Source organism: Cyanistes caeruleus, chromosome 1 (genome assembly GCF_971803275.1).
Source record: "Cyanistes caeruleus chromosome 1, bCyaCae1.hap1.1, whole genome shotgun sequence".
NCBI lineage: Eukaryota > Metazoa > Chordata > Aves > Passeriformes > Paridae > Cyanistes > Cyanistes caeruleus.
The window spans coordinates 122,452,099-122,472,902 of NC_141701.1; the positions used below are offsets into that span (position 1 = coordinate 122,452,099).

The following is a 20,804-nucleotide window of genomic DNA, read 5'->3' on the forward strand; positions in this document are numbered from 1 at the left end:
TTCAAAGATCTCACAAGTCTTATGTGTTCTTATATTAGAAATTTTCTCAGAGTTTCTGCACTCTTTGCTTGCTTACGTATGAGCATTTCAGGCAGGTATTTTTGTGATCAAGGGTTACAAAGCAGTAAATAAACAAATCAGATTACATCAGGGAATAAGTTCAAAGACACAAAGGGCTATTAGGGTCATTGGCACCTGCCACTCCCTGAAAACCAAGCGATACTTTGGAATTACATAATTTTGGAATCAGAATATTCTTTTCCTTGGCCAAGCCACTTCCTGAGTAGCACTGCCCACCTTGGGAACTTTGATGTCACCGTGCTGACCTCTGGCACACACGTTGGTCCAGTTTCCTATCCCATCCAAATCTCTATTTCTAGACTCTGCAAGCAGCAGTTGACAGGTGGTTTAGACTCGGTGTTAATTATTTTCTAGTATTAGAGTCAGATTAACAATGAGGATGTGAGACTGTGAGCAAGTTTACCATGCAATTTAAAATTGATCTCAGGCCATATTCACTTCCATGAATATTTCCATTTTGGAGAGAGAAATGCTTACCTGTTCTGGTAAATAAACCCTTTTAATGCCCTCTTGGCAGAGCTCACTGCCTAGCTGGGAAGCAGACCCAGATTGACACTGAATTCCACAAAGGAGAAAATGCCAGCTTTTCATCATCAGCAGGAAAGCTGCAGAGTACAAGCTTTCCACTTAAATTACCATCCCCTCCTAAATGCCAGCTCAACAGATTGCGAGAAAGAAGCACATACTTCACACTCTGCAAGAAAATTGTCCGGTGTAAGTTTTCAAGCACGCTTGGGAGCCAACCAATCACAATGTTTTGTCATATTCTGCTTCAGACTGAAATTCAAGCCAGAAGAGTATTTACTAGAAGATGTTAAATTTAGTCACTTAAAAATGTTTTTACACTTAGGGCCAAATTCAGCCTTGGCCGCCACAGTCAATGAGAGCAGACGTGCATCTTCTCTGCGCCTTTGCTGCAGGGTCCCGCTGGGCAGAGACACTGCGGACTGCACTCCTCCTGCTTCCTCTGTGCAAAGAAGAGCATGACCCCATCTGTGACTCATTATCACTTGTTACAGACCCAGAAAACTGCTGTGCCACGGAGAGCTAAGAGCCACTGCCCAAACCTGTAGGCAGATCAGAGGGACCATGATGTCAGAGTGACTTCAATGTCCTGTGGAGATATCACACCTGGCTGCTTTAAAAGGGATGGGATGAAGAAAGAACTAAATCCTTAGTTTTGACTCAAAGATGTTTGTGCTTGAAAGAATACTTCCCTAATCTTTCTGGCTGCAGAAGAACCCCTATATGAGTGCAGTTATGTTGGAAATAAAACGTAGGATTTAGCATACTTGAAGCAATCCAAAGATTTTTTAAATCCACGTAGTTCCTCCTCAAAAATAATGTGGAGGAAAGAAAGCAGAACATGTACCCTTACATATCTAGAGCAGCATTGCTCACCACCACCAGGGACCAAAAGTCATAGCAGAGCTTTTTACAGCACCTAAACTAGGATGGGCAAAATGAGGTGGAATATCCATACTCCACAATGAAGATTTTGGGGGAAAATCTCAATATTTAACCCAATTTTCACAGACTTCTTGGAATAAAATGCAAATCTTAATATTCAATGGTTTTCTTAACTGACGTAATATGTATATCTATATACACTTTAAAAATGAGGTTTTAAATCCATATAATCAATGTGTGAAAAACTGTAGAATCTTTTAAAGACTGTCACAATAAGTGAAATAATTTAATTTTCAGCACAGATATCATAATCTTAGAAAGGCTTAAAAGCAATTAATCTTTTGGAATTATCTGAATCCATCTTTTCCTTTGTTTTGACAGATGTTCTTTTAACAGGCCAGTTCTCAAATCACGTTGAGAAAATTCAGAGATATTTTAAGGCAGCTGATGGTCATCTTGCCTTTTCACCTTCCAGAAGGTTTTTCATGTTTGCATTTTGGATTTCAAGGGAACCCAGCTGCTTAATCTCTTCTCACCTCTTAGGAAGATTTCCTTCCAAGGAGATAACCTACAGTGCTTCTAATTAAGCCTGCAAATGGTCAAATGGATTTTTCTCAAAGTGACATGGAAACTTTCTGCTTGTAAACAGAAGCACGGAGAGAAAAACCTAAGATATCAAAATATTTTAAAAGTAATTTTACATATAAACTTTCTAATTAAAAAATTATCTGTATACAGTTTATCCTTAATTCTATAGCTTCCTTTTTAGTTTGTTTATTATTTAAGAAGGTATTCACAAACCAAACAGAGCCATTTCAGATACCATACGTTGTCTTGCCTTCTTTCCAGTTGCTGTCAGAAACGGTATGGATCTCCGCAGAATTCTCTGTTACTTATACCAGTCCTTCCATGCTCAAATTATTTTAAAAAGATTGATTTGATAGAGTATTATTTTCCTAGTGTCTTCACTTACTTTTTTCTAAGAGAAGAGTAAGATGTTATCTGACTAAACAAATCGCTAAACTATAAGTCATGTATAAATCAAAATATCTGTTTTGGAGGTCAACTGTTTTCCTTTTTGATTCTCTGAGAGAAACTAAGAAAAGAAGGCATTTTGCACTTGCAAATTTAATGTTACCTGTTAGGTAACATATCAGACCAGCACTTCCTGAAAGATGAAAGTTTTAAGTTGTGGCTAGTTTTAGAATTTTTTTTAAAATGTTACTCTGTTGGTAATAGGACACACGAAGGAGTGAATTTCTGTATTGAAAAGTCCTGGCCAAAAACAACAAAAGAAAAGAAAAAGTTTTCAAAAAGCTCTGCAAAATGTTTATGAATTCTAATCCTCAGCACATGAATAAATACATCTGACAAACTGCAGGGTACCTCACAAAAGCCTTTTCCAACCTTTCTAATTTAAGTTCAAATACATGTGTAGTGTTTAGAACTGAAGTTAATCTTGCCAATGTTTTTAAACTAGGGGTGCAGCATATGACATTATTTGTAAAAGTGAAAGGCAGATAATAAGTTATAATTATCCTATTAATCACCTGTAAAGAATTGCATTCAGAGAAGAATGCATCCTCAAATTATAGTAATTAGTTGTTTAAAGAAAAAAAAAAAAAATCCATCCTTGGCAGAACACGCTTGGAGTTTGCTGTGCAAGTTCATGAACAGTATGCTGAAATCAAGCAGTGTATATATGTGCTGTGGGTGATGTGGTGCATATTGCTATAAGCCTGTTTCTGACTGCTAACTAAGCATCAGACTTTCTCATTAGTGTCTGCTCCTTGGCAACACCTTTACTTATTCTTTTAAGACAATGTTGGTTTCTTGTGGTACTCTTGGTAGCAACATCCTCTCTGGACTACTTTTCTTCACAGCCATAGCATATTTCATCTTTGAAATTCTGCTACACCAAACCACTTGATGCATATCCCAGAAGACAGTGCTGGGACTAGCACAAGGACATGAGAAGAATGCTTATTGCCTGAGATGTTCCAAGTTATTAAGGACCATGTTCTTTTACAAGCAAATTAAAATGGACTGCATGGGGGTTTTCGTACCCATCCTCATTCAGTGATAGCAGAAATAGTAGTTGGGTTTGATACAGTGGTAAAACAAAATAAGGCAGTTTTCATAAATGGGGTAGCACCACCAAATGGTCATAACTGGAGAGAGGGACCCAGGTGCCGACACAGAGGAGGATACATCACACTGTCAGCATAGAACCATTCACGTTAGTCCCAAAAGGGTGCAAACTTCAGGGAATGGGTTTAGAAATGCTATGAAAAGCCATTGGTTTTGTAATGCTATCACAGGGAAGATGACAACAGAAATATCAATGACAGTGCCCTGGAATGGCAGCTGATCAGGAAGGCAATGCTGCATTCACTAAGATTCTCAAATGCCTCAAGCTGGGTTATGTATTCCATATTTCAGTACCTAAATAAAGAACTAACACTTGAGCTGAGCAGCTTTTTTAGTAGCGTATACCACCACACTGGAAAACTTTCCTTCTGGAGTTTATCAAAGGTGACAGTAGATAAAACCCATTGAAAACCTTCTCTTTTTTTTCTGGTATCTGTTATACATTTCTGAGAATATTTTTGAAAAAGCTAACACTTTATTCATTGTATGTATAATGTAAAGAAATAATAAGCATTGTTGATGTGTCATAAAGATGAAAAGCAAAGGTTTAAAAGAACACTTAGAAAATTCTCCTACCCAACATCCATCAGAAGACACGTTACTTCACCTTATTCACATAGGTAGGAAGCCTTGAAGTGGAAGGGACCTGGCAGACTAGCCTGCAATTTGGCACTAACACATTTGATTGGAGAGATTATATAGCTATTAAGACTTCCCCTGAGGGGGAAACAAAGTAGCACACTCCACTTTTATAACAAGATCTTGCAAAATTCACAATTTATGGTAAAGGCTTTTGTCCCTTCATAAATTATTTTGGCTGCACCTTCAGCAATTTTTTTTTTCCTTCTCACTGTGTTTATAGGAGAAAAGATATTTTTTAATGGATAGCAGAAAAAAATTCACTAATAGGCATCTTTATATTGCATTTGTATACATAAATAACACATACTCATATTTACTTAGTCTTATAGTCTCCTCTCAAATGTTGTTAACATACACAGTGTTTTATAACTCTTGGAAACTCCATTTCAGCTGCATACAGATCAACCTAAATCTTCATTTATATTTTTTTTTAATCTTGTACACATTCTTATTAATAATATTTCAGAAGTGAAGTGCCAAAATACTGCAAAATACGTGCCTTTACAATATCCAGTCTCTGAGATTACCAGTTACCTTGAAAAAGACATTCTTTTTACTTGATAGGTGGCTAAAAGGTCCAGTCCTAGTACATGATATGCGCACCAATGACTGCCAGTGATGCCAAGTCTGATATTCAGCGCATCACTAAAAGCAATTTGCAAGTTTTAAATATTACTCAGAACTGGGTATAAATTAGGCATGCACTAAAGAATTTTTATAATCATCTAATTTAGAGGTATTTATGCAAACCAAGTCTGTTAATTTCTAAGACATATTCAAATTCTATGGTTTTTATACCAAACGAAAAAAGGACTGACACGGTAGTTCCTAAAAGGATACCAAAGACAGCAGCTTCAGCAAACTTGGCTCATTCTCTCTACCTGCTCTATGTTTTACCTCATTTCCTAGAAGGGCGTTTATACAGGCTTCAGAGGCGTCACAGATGGCAGTAAGGTCATGTCCTCCCTCCAGTGCCAGCACCACACGGCCATCCGCCAGCTTCAGCAGCTGCTTGGTTAGGTGACCAAAACCTGGCATTCAAATACAGGAGTGCAAATAATTAAAGAAGAACAGGCACCGCAGGCATGTTTCACATCTGCTGCATGAGAATGTAGAAAGCTCTGGAATACTGTACAGGGAGCACAGGATATACTTAGTCTGGTATCCTGTTTCTGACCACGGCCCACACGAGATGATTTGGAGTTAGTATATGGAATTTTTTATGAGGCACATGTGAGATAATGTCCCTCATCCTGATCCCTCTTTGCTGGAGATTAGTTGAAACATGAGGATGTCTCTCTTCTTACCTTTGTTAACTGTTATCACCCTGGATTCTCTTCTATTTGCATATCAATGTGACATATAGCCATGTTATTTAGAGAGATATGACATAACCCTGGTCACTTATGGCATTGATATGGCAAATAATATCTGTAGTTAAACTATGGTGCTAGAATTAAAAATAATTGTGCTTTCCAAATGGGATGATGAAGGGTTTTTTATTTAAAAATTACTTCTTCCTTTATATTTGAGGTTTAAGAATAATATAAAATCATGGACAGAGAGATAGTGGAAACATATGTTACCTCTTAGCCCCATCTTGAAGTGTTTTTAGAAGCAGCACTAACAATTTTAATTCAAGGTTTTGGTATAAGCTGAAGCTGTCTAAAACTTCATAACTATCTCTACCAGTATCACTCACTCCTGACCAACAGTATTCTACTGCACCATAGCCAAAAATGATGGTACTTCATTTTCTGTGGTGATCTATAACTACACAGACATTACCACAAAGTTTTCATCTGTGATTCAAGTAAAGTTAATTTATTACATTTTTAATGACAAGAAAAATTGCATGAAATATGTCAATTTGGAGTGAAGATTTTTGGAAGAATTTTTGTGGTAGTTTCCTAGGACAGCTATTGTTTTTGTTTAATCTCTTTCAAGTGAGAAATGATAAATAAAGACTTCAAACTATTGATGTTAAATAAACATCACAACTTTTCCACTTGATCTGTACTAGTTGCTCCATTGATGGTCATCACTACTCATTCCAGTGCATTTCCTTTCTTTCAATAAACCATTAGAAGGTACCTGCTAAACCCTGAAGTTCTAAAAAGACAGGAAAATCAGACTCCTTTTATTATGTTCCACTGAAGAAGACCACCAAAAATTAAATCTCTGGAAATTGCATGTATATTTTCCAAGGGAAATTTTCTAAACTCATGTTTAGTTCTGTCTTCATTTTAGGATCTCAAATGAACATCTTTGTTAAGCACATGTCCAACTGTTACTGAAATAGTAACTTTAATTATATCAAATCTGGATTAGCTGTACAGACATGAAAACCCCAAAATAAAAACTCCTCTACTTGCCACTTAACATATAGATTGTCATAGAAACACTTGAAGTGAAATACTGTTTCCTTGAGCCACTTCCCAATCTATTGTATCTTGAAAGTACCAAAGTTTTGACTCTAACAAAGTAACTACACTGTGGTTCATATTACATAAAGGGGTGCATAAAAATTAAACTGTAAACTCTCCTTAAACTCAACCTTCCATCATGAAAAAAAAATCCAACCAAAAAAACCCCAACAACCCCCTCTCCCTCTCCTCTCTACAAAAGACCAAATTTAGACAGGATAATAAAAATGAAGGAAGCAATGGAATGAGGGTAACCTTTGATCTTTAGCCAATTTCTGCTGTCTTTTACCTACAGAAGTAATTTCTGTCTGCATCTTACATATGAGCCCTTTGGGTCCATAAGAAGAGAATGCCAATAGTGTAAATTGAGTCAAAGACTTCTACATTCCTGTTTCATTTACAGGAAATTAAGAAAAATCAACAGGTGCAGGATCCCCATATCTATAATTCACCCTTTCAGTGTGTGAGGAATCCAATAGCACTTTTAAATTGACATTATCCTTTGTGTTATACAGATTCTGTGAATGGGAAGCTCTATCACATTTACCCTGCACATCGGAGAATTCTGTTTGACTGCAAATATTGCTATCTCCACATCGTAATCTTCTGAGGTTTGTAGGGCAATAAATGTAAAGACTCTTACTATGCCTTTTCTTCATTTAGGCAACCATACATAATATAACCCATCATCATTGTGACAATATTAGTTTGTCTGCTTGGTTTCCTGATAATTTTCCTTGTATCAATGCTATAATAATCACCCCTGACTGAATCAGAATACAATGAGCTACACAGAAAGCTCTGTTCTTTCCAGAGATCACGGTAACAGGATAAACTGTTTCCAACCCAGATTAACATGATGGGGCTTTTCTTCAGTATAACTACTCTGAGAAAGTAAAGGTGATTTGCTAGAAAGTGAACAACTAACTTTAGTCAACAGCACCAACATCGCCAGTGACTGAATGAGTTATGGAAATTCTTAACAAAGAAACTTGGATCCCATGTCACTGCAGCAACCTAGGAAAGATGTTAGCTTCCTCAAGGAAATCCCCTGGAGTGCAGAAGTAAGAAAATGGAAAGAAAGGAATCCCATTCAAGTAATAGTTTTAAGATGGGCTGTAGTTCATGCCAAATAATTAATGAAAACAAGAAGAAAATAGTAACAAGCACCATTAAAAGAATCCGTCATCTCCCCTGATATAAGAAGATCAAGCACTGGCCAACTTCAGGTGAGAAAGGAGTCAGAGAAGCATTTTGAATCCTGGGCCTTTCCAACTCACATGAATATCTAGAAATCAGATGCAATTCTTGGTCCTTCTACTGTACCTGCTGAAATCTTGTAAACGTGCTCAGTGATTTTGCATGCAGCATTTTTTTTTCAAATTAAGCTCATGCAGCGTGCCAGAAAATTGTAAGAACGGTTTTGTGCCAACTATTATTTTCATAAGTTCTGTAATTTAAATATTGTAAGTACTTGCTTCATCAACAGATCCAACATTTGGGTAAACTGGGCAGAACTTGCAAAAGCATTTAATATTCATTTGCTATCATCCTATTAAATATTATGATTAACCTTTGATTTACACAAGAAACAAAACACTACTAAGTAATTTTGAAATTCCTGCTCCCCAAGTGTTTTATATTCTCTTCACAAAAAAAACCCCAGAAGTGCACAATGTGCATCAAAGCAGAGAAGACTAGATTAAGGCTGTAACCATTAAAAACCATGCTATGCATTGGAGAGATAAGCTGTATATGAGCTCTAATTTGCCAGCCTTTGAAGTAAAAATACAAAATTTCAAGACAAAAACATAATGTGTAATTTTTAATTATACATTTACCCCTCCTGCAGTACTATTATTGGAGTAGGTACAATACTCAGATTTTTGTAAGAAATTATTCTAGTGTAGGAAGATGGAAAGAGAAAATTATTATTCTATTAAACTAATGAGCAAGCTGTCAGTCTGTTATTCAGTGTGCTGATCGCTTGAATTACCATCTAAGGAAGCAATTAATCATTTAGTAGACTGATGCACTGATGCTCCTGTAAGGATCTTGGGGTTTTTTTTTCTATTTGTAACAGATAAGCTCACCCCACACTCTTTTTAGTTCTGCTAAGCATCAAAGAATGACACGGGTGAGGTTTCTGAAGCCTCATTTGACCAAAGTCAGTGGAGTAACTGCACTCTACCTGGACTTACTGAAAACCCAAAAAATGTATAAAAATCCTATAAAAAGAGAATTCAGAGCTATTTCAGTTTTCTTTTGTTGTTTTTGAGGTATCCTCAGTCTGATAACCTGAAATGGACAGCGGCAAAAGAAGGCAGGTAAGAGACCTCTTACCCAGCTCAGTTCCCCTCTGACAGGCTCACTACACAACCATGTGCTATGTTACACATGGTTGAAGTAAAGCTAACCAGTCAGAGTTCATATGGACAACCTCTCATTTTGCAAAAGAAGCCCTTGAGAATGAAGACAACTTGTGAACGTTATTCTTTTTGAATCCTTTCCTCAGCAGACAGGGAAAAGAACCATATGGATGGGGTGAACTCTCAGCCAGCACCGCAGCACTCCTTGTTTGCATAAACAGTCATATATGCAACTCAATTTGCTTGCCAGCAAATGTGCAAACACCCAGTTAGTGGGGACGAAACCTGCCTCAGCAGAAGAGAGACTCCTTCCCTCCCCCACACTGTGCATAAGGAGAGCAGATGTCTCCTGCACAGTCATTTTTTGGGTGATGGCAAGCTGAACAAAGCTGTGGTGCTGGCCCTTGCTCATTGGAGACGGCTGGTGAAAGAACAAGGACACGTCAACAACTGAAAGGTTGGAGAAGCTTTAGAGTTACGGAGAAAGCATCAGCTTTTTCAGCCTCAGCAGCAGGGCCCCAACAGCTCTTTTGGCTCCAGTGTCTTAAAAGCTAAAACCCAACCCTAAATTACAGGCAGGGCTCTGGTGAGCTCCTCTGGATACTCAGAGCAGCCTGGAGAGGAATACATGCAAAACACAAAACCTCCACAGTCTCTGTCCTGGACCTCCAAGCATGTATTTAACTATTATTTACCATTTAATCATGTCATTACTCTCTAATTTACTTGACAATGTGTTTTCCTCTCATTAAAACTGTTGCGATGATCGCTGCCAAAATTCTACCCACCAGTGTTCCATGCTCCTTCCCTGTGGCTCCTTCGTGACTATTTGATTAATTTTCATTGATATTCTTCCAACAATAGCATCTAAAATTAACTGGGTCAGTTTTTACATAACTTCCTGAGTCACCAGGCTACGTGTCCTAAATAAATATGTCCATACAGGAGTCAAATGATGATTTACCCTTCCAGCACTAGCAGGGGCTGGGACATTTTACAAAGCTTGTGTTCTATGATAAGAGAACATATTTTATTCTCAGCTCTTAATTCACAACCTTTTATTCAATCAAAACTTCATCTGGATGAAGTCAGAGACTTGACTCAGTTGGCAGGATGTGGCCTTGAGTGAGGGGGAAAAGGAGTTTTTAACGCCAAATACATTCTTATGAAAAACATTTTCCAAATGGCTGAAATTACAAATGTTAGTGTTGAGGTACCTGAATTTAAATGGTACATTTGGCCTCCAGGCATTAGCTGCTGATTTCTTGCTTTTAATGTGGGAGAAGGAGGCTCAGCAACACTTCAAATTACATGTCTCAAGCAGGCATTTAATTTATATTAAATTAGACAGTAATTGTATGTTAAATAAATACCAATAGTCTCAGGAACACATTCTTATGGAATAACAATTTATGGAATAGATGTTTTTATTGCATGCCTGTTAGGTCTACAGTAATATGTTTTTCATAATTAGCTGCTCTTTAGCTGTTAAACTGAACATAACTTATTAAATCTCTCTTAATGTATATTTACGGATATATAGGATACCTCTTTGAAAGTCAAATATTGCAAACTCGTCTTGCTATAGGAAGAATCAACCTTTTAATGCTCATTAAGATGGTGTTTTCAACTCACTTGAGATATGGATGTATCCAAGTGTGTCATACAGTCCATCGCATTTGCTTAGTCCTTCAGGAGGGAGGAACTTTTACCCCTTCACCACACAAGGCAGCACTGACCACCAGACAAAATGTTCCTCAGAGAAAACATTTGGAGAAGGAAGAACACTCCCCCAAACTTTTCTTCCAATTAATTAATGGTAAAAAATAAAAGGACAGCATTTCTTTTGTAACTTGCATTATCAAGTTTTAGGGATTCTGCACCTTCCAGGAAAGGTCATGGTAATGTACAAAACAATCATGAAGCTTTTAGAACTGTTAAAGTGAATTCAGAGGGAAAATATTCAACCACAGATTTCAGCTGCCAAAGTCAAAGCAGGAACCTTTGTATATTCTCAAATCAGGCGGGACATTTTTAGCCCTGTTCTTACTAGCTCTTTACTCTGTGCCTTCCTTTCTTCTCCATTTCCTTACATTTCCTTAATGTCTGCCCCTTCTTACAGCTGGCCCACATAATAATTTCTTCACTTTCCTTCTATCCTTCCTCTCTTTTTTTATTTTGCTTCCTATTTAGAAAATCCTCTACTAAGTGAAGCCAAACAGGATGCAAGATGATCCGTCCAACAGAGATCTTCCCTGTTTTTTCAAGAACAAGCAGTTGTTCTGCATCAGAAAGCAGAAGCCAGAAGAGAGAAGCTGTAGGACTTCATATAGCAAGGTAGTATTTCAGAGTCTTGGATTCAGATCTCTCTAAAAAAGGCTGTTGCTTCATCTGTGAGGTGAGGGGATTCTCCATGTAGTTTAGAGAGCTTTTTCTTTTTTCTTTTTTTTCTAGAGACTGAAAACCTCTAAAGCAATTCTGTAGAGATAGACTAATCAGACTAATAATTATCCATGGAAATCTGTCCCACATACTGTGGGATCTGCCAAGCTGATAGAGCATGTGGTACTGCTGTTATCATAACAACTTCTTCCAAATCTGATCAAGTTGCCTGATTAAACTGATATACAATATATGCATCTGATGTTACAAGTTAGAGATGATTATATCTCCAAATCTGAGTCTAGACTCAGTAAGGGGTTGGCTAAAAAACAAGACATCTGATAAAAAAATAATTCAAAGTATGAGGAATTTGTTTCTAATCCACACTGGAATGAAAATCAGATACTACTATTGACTATCCAAATAAATCAGTAAGCTTGATTAAGTTTGGAGAAGTTTATTATAATGCTACTGCCTATAAAATCAACTTGACACATTTTTAAAATATGTGGGGCAAAGTTTCTGCTGTTATACATGAATAGCTGAAATGTGGGCACTGAGTTATAACTGAAAACAATCCGATGGGAAGATCTAGCCTTATTTCTTTTTCTAACTGATGAAAAGCCAAGTCAGTTAATGCTGAATTGACCCAGGAGGCTAACACAAAGGATCTGATTTAAACCCCATCACTCAGAAGCTAAGAACTGACTGCCATTTTCTGAAGATGGTCTAATATATTCTGCCAAGAAAATCAACATGGACTAAAGGATCTTTCCAACTTATACAGTTTCTCAGAGCATACAATTAAGGCTCTCACTTTATTTTCAGTCATTTACTGACCCTACCACATCAACATATCAGATTAAATTAAGAGCTTGTTCCTCAGCCAGTGTTAATCAGCATATACCATTATCTAAAGACCTAGCCTCCAGATGTGGACCATTCATCATTCCAAGGCTAGCAACATACATTCAATAAGCATATCAGGGAGAGGTGCTTGTAGGTGGATAGACTTGAAGTAAACACTCGATTTCCTGAGCAATTTGGCAACAAGTTTCCTGGTGAACTCAGTATAAGTATCAGAGATCTAGTGCCCCTCAGGATTTGGATCACATTGTTTAATAAACATCATTTTATAAAATCTGAAGGGAATAAGGCACTGCGTTTCTAAGGGATTACTGTACATCTCATATAGTTATTCACTTTCCCTCTGGCCCTGTGCCTGTTAACCCCACCTGACACATGTTATAATCACCCAGAAATGCACTGCCTGTCACCACTTATTGAAAAGGTAATGTGTAAAACTCGCTAGAGGAAATGGTATTGAAACTAGGTATGGGGTCTGACTCCTTACAGTCTTCTGTTTAATTGCAATTTCCAAGTAAAATACATTGAGCAATTTTCTATTATGTTGTTTGATTACAAAAACATGAAAGAATTAAGGATGTGATTTCAACCCAGACAATAGCCCTTATGTACCTTTTCATACTATTAAAAGGACACACAGATGCCTTGAAATGGTGGAATTTTAAAAGCAACTGCAGCTACCATTTGAATGACATAGGTGACTATCCAGCCTTCTCCATGAATAGAGAAGTTATGTCAGAACCTTGTCAGTCATGTTATTGCAGGAGCCTTCACCTGGCAGCACAAAAAAAGGTGGCAGAGCTGCATGGACTTCAGGTGAAGCAGGACTGATGTCACTGTTCTCATGTACAACAGGTGGAAATATGCGGAAGACATTTTTATTTTCAGGTCTCTTTGAAAGAGTGTTTTCTCACTGAAAACCACACTACCACACTACCCCTCTTCCTTTCTACCCCACCAAATCCCCCAAGAAATACATATGGGAATAAAATATTTTCTTAGATTTTTGAATATCTCATCCCTGTCTTTCCAGTCTTCCAACATACAGTTACCTGAAACTTTCTGTGAGACTCTGCAGCCAATGCAGAGTGGTGACCCACCAATTACTGCTTGAGAATTAGTGGTTCAGAAGCCTTATGGAGTTCTTTACTCAGTGGCCTTTACTCAGTGAAGGACTGAGTGGTTTACTCAGTTCTTTACTCACTCTACCTTTTCTTTTCTAGAGAAAGTTTCTACCTTTTCTAGAGAAAGTTAAAACAATGACAGTAAGGTGACATGGGTGAAAGATGCCTTCAGGTGGCTGAGCAGTCAAGGAGTACTGCTTTCTGGATTTTCTCAGAGTGAGCAGCAGATCATTCCTGATCTGCAGGATCCATATATAAGCAAATTGCCACTACCTTTACTGTTACCATAGCATGACAGCAGTATTAAGGGAAGCTGGAAAACCTAAAATAAATGGTAATCTTCATTGAACAATAGAAACATCAAGACAAACAATGGTATTTCTATGCTACACTGAGACCTAAATCCAACTAACTAGTGTCAAGGTAATTTGAGGACTCCAGATGTTGTTGCAGCTGCAGCAGTCATCTTAGTCATTCTCCTTAAAAATGGGAAGTTCACAACAGGGCAAAAACCATTCATTCCACATTGAGACACTGTTTCTTGAGCAGCAACAGCTACTTCTTCTTCAAGGGAAAACAGTACATCAGCTTTTTTAGCTGGAGACACTGAAAATCTACTACCAGAACAGCTACTGTTTCTCCCTCCAGAGTTTTAACAGCTAGAAGTAAAATAACCTGCTGCAGTGGCTCGAAGGTCTCTAGTGGCTCTAGAATCTTAGCAAATAAGGTATATCAAATTGCAACATCAGGATTGCATTTACTCTTTGCTCTGATGAAAGCTGAAGAGCCACAGGAGCTGAGAGTTTGGGTAAAAATTATCTAACCTTTACAGCAAAGCCACTTAGAAATCCTAGACAAGAAAGGCATTCAACTGTCTCACTACAAATAAATACAGATAAACAGGGGAAAATCTCCTATTCAGAACAGTTCCACTCATTAGGGCATGAAGTGGTCACTCCAGCAGAGGATAAACTTTTTAGTCATTCTCAGTTTTGGCCAGAGTGCTGATTTAATTTCATAAAATTAACTGCCATGGACCAAAGTTTTTATCATCTTCTCACAGTTTTTAGCTAGATTTTAGTGCTAAAATTTATGTTGGGGGGAATTAATTAATTAGTAATATTAATTACTCATGAGAGATAAAGATGAAAGACAAAAAGGGACATGAGATAATTGGGAAAAGGGTAAAAGGGCTTGTTTGTTAATAAAAGAGACTTATTAAATAAGAGGACAAATAAATATACTTGTGACTAATAGACAATAAAGACACAGAAGGATGAGCAAGAAAAAAATTAATGTAAGAAACTAAACACTGCCAAGAAAACAGATTTTCTTATAACCACCAGAAAAGGTCAGAAAGTAAAGAGAGCAGAGTAAGTTTATGACCTTACTTCTACAAGGGGATGCAGAACATTTCTGAATTTTCCCCCAGGGATATACTTTTGTATCCTTTATTTGCAAAGAAAGGTGAGACAGTGGCCCAGTAATATTAAAATGGAAATCACACAGCTTTTGGCTGCAGTAAACTCTGGATTCCTCAGCATAATTTGGTAAAAAAAGAGAGGTCCAAACACAGGCAGCTGGCACAGTGCTGGGTTTGTATGTGTGAGCTAAAGTGTTTGTGATAACACTCAAAGCAATGAAAACATTTAAATAAGCAAGTACTTGACAACAGGCTGGTCTCCCTAGGAGCAATCACATCAATTGCCATTTATTCAGACATACTACCATACATACCATGTCACAGAGACAAAATTTGAAGTAATCCAATGGATGCAATGGATTTATATTTCTGAAACTGTGAGCAAAACTTGGCCTATTAAAAGGAGACAATTTTCTTCTATAAGCATAGCAAAATAAATTTAGAAATTGGAACAAAATACACGTTAAAGCTCAAATGCATAATTGGAGAGTCACGTTTTATCAACCAGAAGAGAAATTTTAAGTGAATGCAAAAGTTTCCTGAACTCATCTGAACATGAGGAACCAATAGTAGTTGCTCCTTCTAACCTTTCAGCTACCTGTTATATCTTTCTAATGGGTCATCACAAATAAACTCAAACTACCTTTCCATAAATACAAATCCTTTGTAGCAATGGAAAAGGTGGCTTCTGTCTCTTTCCCAGGAGATGTATAACTCCCTCTCAAGCTGATGAGCCTTGACATAGACCTAGTTCAACCTGGAATAGCTCAAAGATGGCCTGGAAGTCTTTTTAACAAAGATAGCAACAAACATTTTTTTTTCTTTCTACCCAATGTGAACTCAAGCAGTAAAACTTTGCATTTATTATAACACTTGCAAGGACTGAATGCTCAGATCTCAGTAGGAAACATGGCTGAACACAAGTTCTTGCATGTAGGTAAACAAAAACGTAATTTCCAAACTTAAGGTGATTTTTGGCAGTGATAGCTATTAATAAAAAAAACTATTCCTTTAGTGCTAAAATCGATACAAATAAGAGCAAGATCTGGATGTTGCCTACTCAGAAAGTGTGAAATCCAACACATGCAGCCAGCAGGGCTGGTACAGGTGTGACTGAGCAGGTGTGTGGTTGCAGGCAGAGAAGGCTGTAAAAAACCAATTTTTTTTCTTCCTATCCTGTTTCAGATACCCAAGAAACAGGCAGGAATAATCCTTATGACCCCTTCTGGCTAGGATTTTTTACTTCTTGCACATTCTGTACTGGATCTTCCTGTACTCTCACTATGTCTGGAAATGCTTCAGAGAAATTTGCTTTGACATGACTATTACCTGTTCTGTGGGACTACTATACAATGCAAGCAAGTTAATATTTATATCTGAGTTTGGCTAAAATTTCTAGCTGTGTCTTTTCATGGCAGATGCAATGCATAAGTGACATGATAGATGATGTTACACACTGAAAGACAAAAAAATAAAAACTTTTTCATTTACTGAGAAATTAAGAAACAAGAAATTTAGGGTATCACTGCCTTTTTTTTTATCAGCCACAGAACTTGTTGAGTTTTAAGGTTGCTTTTAATTATTGGAAAAAAAAAAAAACCCAAACTGATATACAGAGGAGGGGTAGAGAAACATTTACTTCCTATAGTTTTTAGCTTTAGGCAGAAATTACAAAGTTAGCATTTACTGGTGGCTTACAGTTAAAACCTGAACTTGGCCCTCTCAAAGCAGAGAAAAGCAAAGGTCCAGGATAGTAGATGTTCATTTAATTAACATCTCTATCTTACAGCATATGCAAAAGGGGTCCATTGTGAAAGCAATCATAAATCTCTCTTAGACTAACTTCAGAGCAATTGACCTTACAACCCAAATAATGTTCCTTTGTGCACAGTTTTTCTAGGCAATTTCTAGATTTACTGTTGCAAAGAAAGAGTGTGTAAACAATTTCAGGCAAGACTGAAGTGAACAACTCATTCATCCTACATATGGATAAATGTTTGTGCCAAACAGGAAAACTTATTCTGGAAAGAGTCTCTACTGATGCTACTTTCAGTGATTCCAGATTTTAATTTTTCATTTATTTGATTTTATGTGCTGATGCTATCTTAATTAGGAATGAAATGGGGAGAAGAGAAATGACAGGTTTTAGCAGTTCATTGGACAGCAGAGAATATTATAGGGAAAGGTAGTGACACTTTGCCAGACCAAGAGTATTCCCTTGTCAGTCATCAAATGACTGACACTAATAAAAAATTCTAAGAACCTCTTCAAGAAAAAGGCAGAAGCAGAAACATAGCCAACATAAATGTAACTTCTACTTGTTCCTACTATAACTGTGCAATGTCTTAAATTCTTGATATTTCTTTTTACTATAAACAAAATTTCAGGCCACATCTTGAAAAGTTCAATATGAAAAGCACACATATCACTTCCATACATGTGTTCTAGGTGACATCTATATGGAAACAGTGATGAACTCTTTCCTTGATGAAACACTCTAAAGCCTTTATTATAAAATTTATCAAAAATAAAAATGTGTTATCTATATGTGCAGTGCTCATTAGAAATCTCAAAGTAACCGGCTCTAAGATGAATTTTGGCAAACACTAAATTCCGTGTGTGGGAGAGGCAACTTTAGCACTTAGTATGTATCAAAAAATCTGCAGTTAACCCAAGAGATTCTTTCAGGGTTAGCCTCTCCTGGAGAGCTCTGGAACTCTTGAGTCAGCCTCTGGAGGCACCACTAACAATTTGATTAATTAATTGAGATTAATTAATTGCTTTTAATTGAGATACCAGGGCCAGGTGGTTAAAGCTGGAGCAGCCCAGAATACCTCGGACTCCCTAGGATATGATCCTTGTCCTTAGATTACATCTAAGTATGGTCAATCTTTTATATATTAATACAACTTCTCAAAGTAGTAGTAAATGAATAGGTCAGGTACTTTAGCCCTGTTTCATGTTTGTAACACTGTTTGTAAACATATGCTAGTATTTGCCAGACATTCTGCTCAGCTTAGAGAATCCCAGCACACTGCATACTTTGACTTCCTAAACTTAATTATCTATTTCTCAGAAGTGCTCATAAAATGACATCCTATAGTATCTGCTCTCTTAAGGTGTAACTGAAGCAACTGAACAGAACAGAGTAGGGATTAATGATAACTAGTAAATAACCAGTTCTCTTGGCCACACAAATATCCAGGAACCTCTGCAAAGCAATACCACTCCTCAGATTTAAATAAGAGCATAAATTAGAGCCAGTGACTATTTCTTAATAAGAACTGGAAAAAGAACACTAGCAGGGATGGGAAAAATGAGTCCTAGAAGTAAAAGAAATGTTTATGAAAGAGAACAGCATTTACATTCCTATTTGCCTGGGCCACTTGCCCCTTTTGTAACCTGATAAAACAAGTGAGTCAATACAAATCAAGATGACTTAGTGGAAGAACAGCAAATGGCCATTGTAAAAGTGGAGGCCAGAGGAAAAGGGACGCCACAAAGACCCCAGTCATGCAATTCTTTTTGCAAGCAGATTTAATGGGTGTGCTGTGGCCAGACACCTTTAGAGTCAGACATGCTATTTTGAAGAGAAAGCAGCAAGATCCTACACAAAGTAAATTAAAATGGAATGGTAACTCAACATGTGAAAAAGTTCATATTTTGAAAAGAAAATAGTAAAAAACTTGCACAAACTATTTTTCATGAGAACACATCCGTTCTGCAACCATTTTTATGTGACAGACCAGAAATGCTAGTCTTTCCTTCACAGATACACTGCCTTGTTTTTATCCACTTACCCTGCCTGTAAAGGAGCCTTCCAGAAAACAGTGAATAAACTGAAAAATTATGCAGTTCATACCAACTATCTGACAAATCACTGGAAAGTTTCATTTTTCCCCTTGCCTGTCTGAAAAAACTGCAAGACAGCCAAATACAGGTGTCCAGATATGTTCAGACGACACTCTTTTTCCTTTCTCTCTTTTTAATATAATATTTTGTCCTTTACTCTGGTGAAAACATTATGGTTGGTGAAGTAAGATCAATCAATAATTCTAATTTTTTAAAGCCTTTAAAGTAATTTTTTTGAGAAATATGGTCGTTTAGACAGCACATTTATTTAGTTTTAATTTTTCTGCTGTCGTACATCAGCACTGAAGTCTTGATTTAGAACACATGCAGCATGCCTTTGAAGTTTTGGCTGTTTTTTAACAATGGCAAAAAAAAGATATAAAAAAATTAAACAGCACCAGAAAAAAAAAAATCATAAAACAGGGCTTTTGTGCTCTTGATTTATATATTGTTTTTTATGTCTGTTTAAAAAAAAAAAAAAGCTTTATTCTCAATAATCTTTCATGGGAAGCTTTGCTCTGACATACTTTCATCTAAGCCTTTTCTTCTGTGTTGACCTTTCTTTTCTCCTTTCTATCCCCCCAAGTCTCTGAATCTTTCTAATATCTTTCCCATTCAGTAGCAAAATGAGTTTATTGGAATTCTTATGAAAACCAAAAGAGTAGAAATTGTGCAAGTGATATGTTAAACTGGTATTTTTTGATGAAAGTAATAAATATTCCAAGTAAACAGGACCTCCAAATAAAACAGCTATTTTCTTCTGGTGCTTGTTTGACTCCCCTTCTGGGCTGTATATGTGCAGTGGTACATGTCATTGTCTTTTTGGCCAAGTTACACAACACAGTTTTTTTCCAAGGAAGTGCATGAAAGCTGATAGTTGCCATTGTTCATTTTTATCCAATGTGTTGTAATGAGTATGAGCCAATGCCATATTTATTTGTTCTGTGGCCAGCTTCTTCCTGTTTTTTTTCTCTCCCTTTCAGCTCAAAGACCAAACTGTTGAAACAACAAAAACACCACAACTGGCTTTATAGTCTTTCTCCTCCTTAGGGTCTTCTATTCCTTGGAAAAATTAGTGCATTAGTAGTGTCATCTAAATCTACCAACACCAGGTGCTGCTAAGAAGGATTTTAATTGCAGCTTACCCACAAAACAATTTCTAGACGGACCAAGTCCTGAAGGTGCCCAGAGGTTTGAAGACTATTAACCCTCCTGCCATAATTCTTAATTGTCAGCCCAAATATATGTGTGCACATTATCAATCTGTATGTGTAGAAGAGTATGTGCAGGGTATTTATGATAGCTGAAAGGGCTGGAGAAGCAGGAGCTGGCAAGGCAGCTGGACTTTGACAAAGCTTAACACCAGCGTGTTGGGAGTTTGCTGGGGATTTCCTCACTCACTTGTATCTCCTCCCTCACCTTCAACATCTCATACCCATATCTGCACCCCTTCTAAATGACTGCTTACTGCTAACATTGAAATGACAACTGCATCTGAGCTGAAAGTTTCTTTTATATTACAGATCATTCATGTGTGCAAATAACAAAACCAATAGAATCCCCGATCGCCAACTCTGACAGTTGAATTTATGACAAAATGGATTTTCGCAGTGAAGTGTAGAGCTAAGCTTACTGCAAAGAGTTCCACAGTACCACTCTTAAAATCTATGGGACCAACTTGTTTGAAAGTCTTTCTTAATATTGAAGATTCTGCAGTTCATTTTATTTTTAGGGACTATAACTACCCATTTTAGCAACTTGATCTGTATTAAAAGAAGTCTCATTTATCATTTCATTTAATTTCATATTCAATTTAAGACCTTTCTACATATTAAAACTAGATGGGAAAAACTGCTTGATTTTAGAATTTGTCAAGGTTCTTCCCTATCTTTAAGTAAGGAAAAGTTAGCTGTCTTGTCTCTGCTACTCCTTCAGCCTATTTACTACTCAGTAGGAAGAGAGGAATATCCCCAGTAAGATCTGTTGCACCAGTTTTCTGAGAAGATGGTCTTTTTGGAATTAAACACCTCTCTTACGGCCTCTCACCGACAAATCTGGACTTAATCAGATGTTTAAT

General features: G+C 37.0%; 1 protein-coding gene across 26 annotated transcripts in view; it reads right to left on the reverse strand.

The window, feature by feature from the left end:
• The window catches only part of HDAC9 (histone deacetylase 9), a 452,700-nt gene that overhangs the window by 19,541 nt on the left and 412,355 nt on the right, over positions 1–20,804 (reverse strand). For all 26 annotated transcript variants that reach the window (XR_015277469.1, XM_086854892.1, XM_086854888.1 and 23 more), the window contains one exon: positions 5,182–5,315. Coding sequence is in view for 25 of the 26 variants with exons in the window: in XM_086854892.1 (XP_086711018.1) it covers positions 5,182–5,315 (134 nt within the window). In the remaining variant the exon portion in view is untranslated. The remainder of the gene's footprint in view (positions 1–5,181; positions 5,316–20,804) is intronic.